We start from the raw sequence: 8,266 nt of genomic DNA on the forward strand, positions 1-8,266 counted from the left end.
TGTGTTAGTCGCAGTCTTTATGGCAATATGCTCTCGTGTTAGTTGTGGTCTTTGGCAATATACTCTCGTGGTCTTTGATTTTGCTTTGGAGCGCTCATTCTCTAAATTCCTGATCATTCTCTAAATTAGCCGATGAAACCGACATAATTTACTAATTATTAGTGGGTAATACAGTGGTAATACAACGAAGACGTGAGTTTAAACTACTAAATAGTTAATTAAATATACTAAACTATTAATGCCAAAAATATTAAAAGAGCATCACAGAATATCAGATGTCTGTTTCATGCATATAAAACTTACAAAACTTCCATTCAAACAATTAACATATTATTATTAGCTGCTTCAGTTTTTCAAATCAGATCTGCAAGCACTTGTCTCAAGTCCACCAATTTCCAAACAAACCCTGAATATCTATCCAAACATGTTAACACTCTACTGCTCAAGTTTGATCAATTGCTGCCTTTTGCAGATCTGATTCCCAAAGGAAATGCAGTGAAGATTCACAATATTAATAATTTAGTACAGCCTTGTCTCCTACAACTATTACTTCTTCAAAAATCAACTACCAAACTATAAATGCAAAATGTAAATCAAAGCATAGGTCACAGGTAATTTCCAAAAGGATCCGAAGGGCACAATCTTCAGCTATAAAAAGAATACAACTTCCTAAGTGATATTAATCTATAAAACAACATTCAAGTAAGAAAAGTTTTCCATTCCATATCAAGAGCAAGAGTAAGACTACACTTTTACAGAGAACAACATGGAACTCTCTTCTACGTTCGGTGTTGGTAAGTAGATTCGATCAGCTGCCTGGAACCTACTAGTAGGAAAACCACAATCCAACAATTCAGACAACTTTTGTTCATCCGTTCCCTTGTTCGTTCAATCCACGCATCCTAACTTATCACCCCTTGATTTTCCAGTTATGGGATGTTCGAGGCCCGCTTGAAATACCCTCATAATATCGAGATTCAAGCCTCCGATCATTCCACAGTTCAACAAAATCTGAGAAAAGCTTGCGAGCAGACTCGGATGACAGATCAGAGAAATACACATTTTTCTCATCTTTCAACCAAGTAGCAAACTCATTGTTCTTTAAGAAATAGTCTTCCTCGGACAGTTCTTCAATTTTGGCTCTCTAAATCAACAAATCAACAAAAGTGGTGTTAAGGCCAGAGAACCAGAAGGGTCACACGACAGCCCAGCAATAAGAAATAGACATAGAATGCTCTCCAAAAAAACCTAAGACAAACGAGGGCATTGCATTTAATTCCTTGAAAAGGAAGTATATATAAATGTATATTATATACAGTCACACAAATCTTCCTCTGAACAGATCTTGCAAGGAGTTCTGTAGAAGTAACTAAACAAGCAAGCCTGAAGTGGGAAACACTGATGCAAAGTTGAATTTTTGCAATAACAGATAGGCCTAGAATGTTTCAAACTTCCCAATAAAACATCATGCCAGTATAATGGCTGAATTCATGCAGTTTATCACAAGGTTCACAACAATCTGATGAGGCAGGAAAGAAATTTATAGTCGCAGGAAGTTTAGTAGAAGCGACAAAACAACTAACAAATATGGATAAAGCCAAGATGCTTCTCCTATTGGTTCAATCAAGAAACCGTAGATTAATTTCAGTGGATAATGCTGTTCCAGTGCCATCACACAACAACCCCTCCCCCACACAAGAAATAAGATGGGCTGTAAGATGCAAAAGATTTGGTTGATTTAATTTTTCAGAGTAACAACCTCTGCCAAATAATTCACTTTTCTAACACCACATAAGATAAATGTACATCCATACAAGAGTAAGGAATGGACTACATGGTTAACATACTTCAGAGTGGTGATGGGACAACCTTATTGCAACTCTCTTAAATATTAATTTCTACTTTCAAGTAGCCTGATACAGTGGCATTGTACCAAACAATTTGATGTTAACAATGGTTCTTTCCAGTGAAAGAGCACAACAAAATAACAACGAATAGGAAAGCCCAGGTTATGAGAAGGTGAATTTTAAATTGCAAACACATTCCCCTTGTGCAACTTCATTAGTAATTTCTAGCCCTCTACATAACTGAACCAAATTGAGATGATCCCATAGTAGGATATTCAAATACTAGATCTACTGCAGTTGAATACCTCAAGAAATAATAGTAATGATTGAAAAGCAGTGAAGTCGGGGAAAACAACCCATACATGATGAACACAAACTAACCATATAGAGCATTACAATCAATTTCGTACTTCTGTACTACCCAATTCCCTCTAAGAATAATAAAGTACAATCCCATCTAAGAATAATAAATGGAGGCTGGTAGGAAATAGATGCCCGTGGTCGGTCCGGTGATCTTCTTACTTTATCAGACGAATCCAAGATTTTCATTTCAGAGGTGCTGAAGGGAGTTCATTCTTAACTATAAGAGTCTGTTTTCAACCGAATCATAAACAAAGGAAATATGCAGGGATGCTCAATAGCATAAAAAAGATAATATGCGGTAGTGCAATCTCGTAACTAAATGTAAAAGTAGAGTGAATAAAACATAAACTAAAATGCATGCTTTATCACTACAGAAGAACTCACTAAAGGGTGATCGTCCCTGTGATGCTTGCCTTTGAGAATATCCTTCGACTTCTTCTCTGAAAGAAAAAGGCAGGGCATGACAAAACTTTACTTTGGAAACCTATTTATAAAGTACTTCTTCATAATTCCGTTCACAAGTAAAATAAGTCAAATTTTACATCTGCATCTGCAATGAGGCCGCTGGAGAAAAACTGGAAAAGTAAAAACTCGTGTGTTCAAATTCTTGCAGGATAATCTTCTTTCTTGAAACCACAAGTTCCCAGCATGAATTATGAGAAACGGACAGAAAAACTAGCAGAGAGAATGAATGAAGAGTATATATAAAAAAAAGGGGGTTTTGATTTCTATATTAGTTGGCCATAGAATCGACATCAGTTTAATACCAAAAACCTAAACAGAGAATTGAAGCAATTTGTACGACATCATTCTTCAAATTGAGATAAAATAACCAACGAAGAAGAAAACAACCACTCGACTACCTATCTGTTAAAACATAAAAACACCAAACACGAACCGTAACATGCATATTTCTGCAAATTGCGCATTCGAGTTTACCTGAATCGCGCTTCGAGTGCTTGTGAGATTTCTTCTCCTTCCGCTTCTCTCTCTTATCTCTCCTTCTGCTTTCCCTTTCCTCATCTTCTGCAGCTCTTGGTCTCTTGCTCCTCTTCTCGTCTGAACTTAAACGAACAATAGTATCAACACAACACACAGAGCAATCCACCGTAGATTATTGGAGAATACACTCCAAGAAAAGAAGAAATGGAAACTCCTCTAAGGGTACTGCCTTTCATTTCGGAAGAATTTCGAGTGTAAAATCAGATTAAAGGAGGGGAAGTGAAATTTTCATAGACAAAAAAGTAACGGAAATCTGTACCTTCAGAAGACGAAGCCGCTCTTCCGTTCTTCCTCTTCTCCTTGGATTTTCTTTCGCTTCCGCCCATGGCAAAATTGACAAAGATTGTGAATCGGTTGATTCAAGCTACATTCCGGTTATAAAATAAGGGCTTTTTAAAAACCTTTTTATTCATGGATTAATTGAATACAAAAATTTCGATCAAATTCCAAATATTAGATATTTTTTTGTAATTTAGAGAAAAAAAAAAGTTCTATTATTCTAATTTTATATTTATTTTCTATGGTTGTTCATGATATTCTTTCCTTAAAATGAGGTGATTTTCAAAATTATCAAATAGCTTTGTAATTTTCTTTAATGGAAAGGGGAATTATTTGAATTTTCAAAATTACAAATTTGATAACTAAACTTAAAATTAACATAGAATTAATTTTTTAAAAAAATATGGTTATTATTTTAAATCGTGCGCGGTAGAAGGGTAGTGTGGAAGAGGAGAAGAGTATTAAGCGTTGTGGCGCGAGTTTCCCTCCATTCGTTGGTTTAACGAACTTTCGGTAATGTTCATATACTCTACAGAGTGAAGGCGTTGAGATGATTTCAGTCTGCAACTCCAACTCCAACTCCAACAAATCTCTCTCTCTTAACCAAAAATGTTGAATGGTTGGGTCCTTGCAGTCGTCTTCATCACTGTCCTCGTTTCTCTCTGCAATCCAAGAGGCGTCTCCGACATCGCTTTCTCTTCCTCCAACCCTCCTTCCTTCTCTTCTCCTTTCGATTTCTCTGAAACTCATCGCCTCTTCTCTTTCCTTTCAACTCTCCAATACGACTTCTACCGACAATCTTGCCCCCACGCCGAGAAGATTGTAAGCTCTTCCATGGCTTTGATTCACTCACGCCGCCAAGATGTCTCCGCTTCTCTCCTCAGACTCTTCTTTCACGACTGCTTCATTCAGGTGTGTATCTCCCTTTCTTGATTCCGTTTCTTGATGTTCTCCCCTTCTTTTTACCTTCTTCTTTCTTTTCTTCCCCATGTCCATTTCCTTTTCCGTCATGTGTTCCTTCAATTAGGGCTGCGATGCTTCCATCCTGTTGGATCCCACCACAGGTGACGATACCTATTCGAGTGAGAAGCAGGCTATTCCGAATTTGACCTTGAAGGGTTTCGTTGAGATAGATCAAATAAAGGAGGAGCTTGAAAGGGTTTGTCCACGCGTGGTTTCTTGTGCTGATATCCTCTCCCTTGCTACTAGAGATGCCGTCGTTCTGGTAAATACACAAATCATTGCTTCTTCACTTTTTTTTTTCATTTCTTGTATTTCTTTCAAGCCTTCTGTACTAACTGAATTTTGGAATTTTTGAGGCACTGATGAGATGACTTCCTCTAGTCTTCCTTAAGTCGACCGTTTGCTAGAACTAGGGATAGAATTGCAGTTCAATTCTCAGTTATTGTGTTTCGATTCGACTAATGTGAATTGGCGCTTAGGCTGGTGGCCCCTTCTATCCAGTTTTCACTGGCAGACGAGACAGCACAAGGGCATACTTTGAAGAAGCAATGGCGGAATTGCCACGACCCGACGACAACATCAATCGCACTCTTTATCTATTTGCAGCAAGAGGACTTGACGAAAGAGATATGGTCAGTCTTTTAGGTAGGATAAAATTACTTCTGCCCTCAAACTCATTCTCCTCACAATTAGCTCAGTGATTACCTTTTGGCTTTGTGTGGTCTGGCTATGAAGGAGCGCACAACATTGGGAAGATTGGGTGTCAGTTCATTCTGAATCGTCTTTATAACTTCTCCGGAACAAGCCTACCAGATCCATCAATTGACCCCGAGTTCCTGAACCTGATGAGATTCAAATGCCAAGAGAAGGAGCACAACAACACCCATGTCAGTCATGATCAAGTGTCTCCAGCATCATCCCCAACCCCAGAGGCATCAGTAGAGACGTTGAGGAGGTCTACCTTGGGCATGTCCTACTTTCAAGAACTGTCGCCTTCGCTGTCACTGGAGGGAGGCTTCGACACTCATTACTACAAGAGCTTGTTGAGTGGAAGAGGACTGTTGTATGCTGATCAGCAACTAATGGCCGATGAGAACACTGGAAGACTGGTAAAGGGGTATGCTTCTGATGACGGCTCTACCTTTCGCATGGACTTTGCAAGGGCTATGGTGAAGCTATCGGTTCTTGATGTTCTAACTGGTTCTCAAGGTCAAATCCGTGAAAGGTGCGGGTTCTAATCTACAAGAGCTTATTTTGTTTGAGACGTTCTAGTGTCATTGCTCTGTTCTGATTCTTGAACAAAGCTAGATATCTTTTACAACTCGTATAGAAGTCGGTTGATGTTAATATCAGGAATGTATATAATACAAATTTCTCACCTACGGAACCAATAATAACCATGTTCTTCCTGCCTAACATATGGCGCCTATATATATATATATATATATATATATATATATATATATATATATATATATTGAGTTTTGGACATACATTGAGTTTAACAGATTCCATGTAAGAAAAACGAAGAACCCCTAAAATCTCAGTCGAATCATCAGAATTATATATAGAACAAGCATTGAATTTGTTTGCACACTTGGTTCCTCACAGTTGGTCATTAAAATTTTTAGATCTACCAAACATTTGGATGGTAAGAAGTCTTGATACCTTTAGTTCTAGGTCTTGGCTGATTTTCCTTATCTTAATAGGATGTCTTTCCCTGCCTTCCTTATTATGATTATTAGACTAACTAAACACCAGATTTAAGGATTTTCGGACAACTCTTTGAACGTGCAACGATTAAAAGAAGATGTACATTAATTGTCTCAAAAGCAAAACCTACCACCAAGAAGTGAGTGATAACTACAAGAAATCATCAGTCGTAGACAGATACAGGAAGAAACAAAATCAATAGAGGAGAAACCTCTTTTGAGTATTCCCTCGTCAACAAAGAGGTTCAAATTCAACAAACCTCTTCCTTAATATTACATTTTTCTGTATCTATTTTATGTGTTCGTGTTGCCAATCGGGGTGTCCTATAACAAAATGATACTGTTTTATGCATAGGGTATGGAGCATCAAGGCTTTAATTTGTTTCAGGCATATGAGTTCGCAGTTAGATTAATTATTTCTAAAGATAAGGTGTAAAAGATGTCCTACCACATGCATGAATATAGGAATCATATTAACACGAAAAGGAAAAATAAGTATATATAGCTCTGCATTATAAATACTTGGGAATCCTATGAACACGGAAAAACGTTGGATTGCAATTTCTTAAATACAATTTCCACAGACGAAACTTCAATGTCTAATCCATAACTTTGACCCCCATAAAGCACATAAAGATACCCTTTTGGAGATAAAGGCGGTGGAAGAAGTCGAGATACCTCGGGAAAATCTGATGTGGGTGGTGAAGGCACATCCTTCTTCTTCATAGAGTAGTATACATCAGCGACCAGAAGCCAAATAAGATCGGGATCAATAGATGCAAGTCCTCCAAGCGCATTCAATGATGCTTCCCTAAGCCCCATAACACCACTAAAGGCTACACCTGCCACTAAGCCACTAACCTTCTTGAGAACTACTTCCAATGCCGATGCACTTCTTCTGTTTCTAGATAGATCAGCAATCATATTGAGCAGTGCGACCTGAACTTTCAAATTGGAACCTTCAGCAACCGAATCCTCTGATGATATAGATGCGCTGTTTCTATAGGGAAGTTGTAGCACTGCCTTCTCATCTCTCACGTTTTGTTTCCTTAGAAATGGAGACGTCGTCAGAAGCTTCCAAAAATGAAACCCATCTGTATGGAAACGTCGTGTGAAGAAATCTCCACCACAAATTTGTACAGAACTGCTTATCACATTTAGACATCTTCGAGCAGCCTGTAAGTTGTATGGATTACTATCTCAAAATCAATAAATATTAATTAGGAAAAAAGAGGCAGCAAGCCAGCAGCATAAATCTAAAATCAACTAGTAAGTATTTGTTGGGTGTACAAGTTTATGTAGGTCAGAGGTAGGTCGAAGTAAAAGACAACCATTTTGTTTCTTTTCCTGTAGATTTTCGAACTAAAATCCTAAAAGTCAACGTCCAGAGGTGGATGAATCGAGAGATACAACAATTGCTCAAGTGAAAACTAGATCAAAGACTTTGGTTTTGAGGGGGAAAAAACATATGGACAGGTGATAACTTACCACTGGATTTTTGTTCTGAATGCAAGCAACCAAAAAGGGCCATATTTTATTCATGGCCGGAAGCAACCTATTCTCATCAGACCCCTCATCAGAAACATCCAAAGTGTCCAGAAGTCGATAAAAGGACTTTGAGCGCAAAGTTTCCTCAATTGTTTCCTTGGTATCCTTCTCATGCTTATAGGCTTCTTCCACTTTTGCCAATGCCACGACGCCATACTATGCAAAGAATTTATTATTTATAGCATTAGAATCAAATTTAAGCAAAACAAAATTCGATCTAGCAAGATTTCATGGCATTCTTCACCAAAAAGGGATGGGGGTGAAGAGGAATCTTTACTGCATCAAAGTGACGTGAGAGAGAGACCTAGAGAAAGACAGAAAAGCCACAATTTCTATTGACATGCCTCCATTCATAATGATGATTATGATGCAAAATATGATAGAGTGCAATTCGCATCAAGGACATGAAATACTTTTTGGTGACATTCTCAGACAAAAAATGGCCACGAAAAGATCCACTCACAAACAAGGAGATGCAGTTCTTAGCTCGAATCTAGGCAGTCTTTGGAAAATGCAGGAGACTCAGTTTTTTTTCTCCCCCCCCCCCCCCAG

General features: G+C 38.1%; 3 protein-coding genes across 6 annotated transcripts in view; 1 reads left to right on the forward strand and 2 right to left on the reverse strand.

Moving 5' to 3' along the window:
- Window positions 1-556: 556 nt before the first annotated feature.
- On the reverse strand, window positions 557-3,629 carry LOC111455071 (protein FAM133). Of its 2 annotated transcripts, none has more exons than XM_023096599.1 (4): window positions 3,472-3,615; window positions 3,150-3,269; window positions 2,595-2,650; window positions 557-1,144 (listed from the first exon to the last, which is right to left on the reverse strand). In XM_023096599.1, exons 1-4 carry the CDS (start codon window positions 3,536-3,538, stop codon window positions 911-913), a joined length of 477 nt encoding a protein of 158 aa, XP_022952367.1. In that variant the 5' UTR covers window positions 3,539-3,615; the 3' UTR covers window positions 557-910. The 2 variants fall into 2 exon arrangements, with proteins under 2 accessions (XP_022952367.1, XP_022952368.1); XM_023096600.1 differs by lacking the exon at window positions 557-1,144 and adding an exon at window positions 1,152-1,711 and having other exon boundaries at window positions 3,472-3,629.
- A 388-nt stretch (window positions 3,630-4,017) lies between these two features.
- On the forward strand, window positions 4,018-5,888 carry LOC111455070 (putative Peroxidase 48). The gene is made up of 4 exons (XM_023096598.1): window positions 4,018-4,403; window positions 4,519-4,716; window positions 4,934-5,099; window positions 5,190-5,888. The coding sequence occupies exons 1-4, from the start codon at window positions 4,101-4,103 to the stop codon at window positions 5,690-5,692; spliced, it is 1,170 nt and encodes a 389-aa protein (XP_022952366.1). The 5' UTR covers window positions 4,018-4,100; the 3' UTR covers window positions 5,693-5,888.
- Window positions 5,889-6,647: 759 nt separating this feature from the next.
- The window catches only part of LOC111455069, an 11,882-nt gene continuing 10,263 nt past the window's right edge, over window positions 6,648-8,266 (reverse strand). For all 3 annotated transcript variants that reach the window (XM_023096596.1, XM_023096595.1, XM_023096597.1), the window contains 2 exons: window positions 7,655-7,870; window positions 6,648-7,342 (listed from right to left, as the gene is read on the reverse strand). In XM_023096596.1, the coding sequence (XP_022952364.1) occupies window positions 6,698-7,342; window positions 7,655-7,870 (861 nt within the window). In that variant the 3' untranslated portion in view covers window positions 6,648-6,697. The remainder of the gene's footprint in view (window positions 7,343-7,654; window positions 7,871-8,266) is intronic.

The sequence above is a fragment of the Cucurbita moschata genome, unplaced genomic scaffold, assembly GCF_002738365.1.
Source record: "Cucurbita moschata cultivar Rifu unplaced genomic scaffold, Cmos_1.0 Cmo_Scf00017, whole genome shotgun sequence".
NCBI lineage: Eukaryota > Viridiplantae > Streptophyta > Magnoliopsida > Cucurbitales > Cucurbitaceae > Cucurbita > Cucurbita moschata.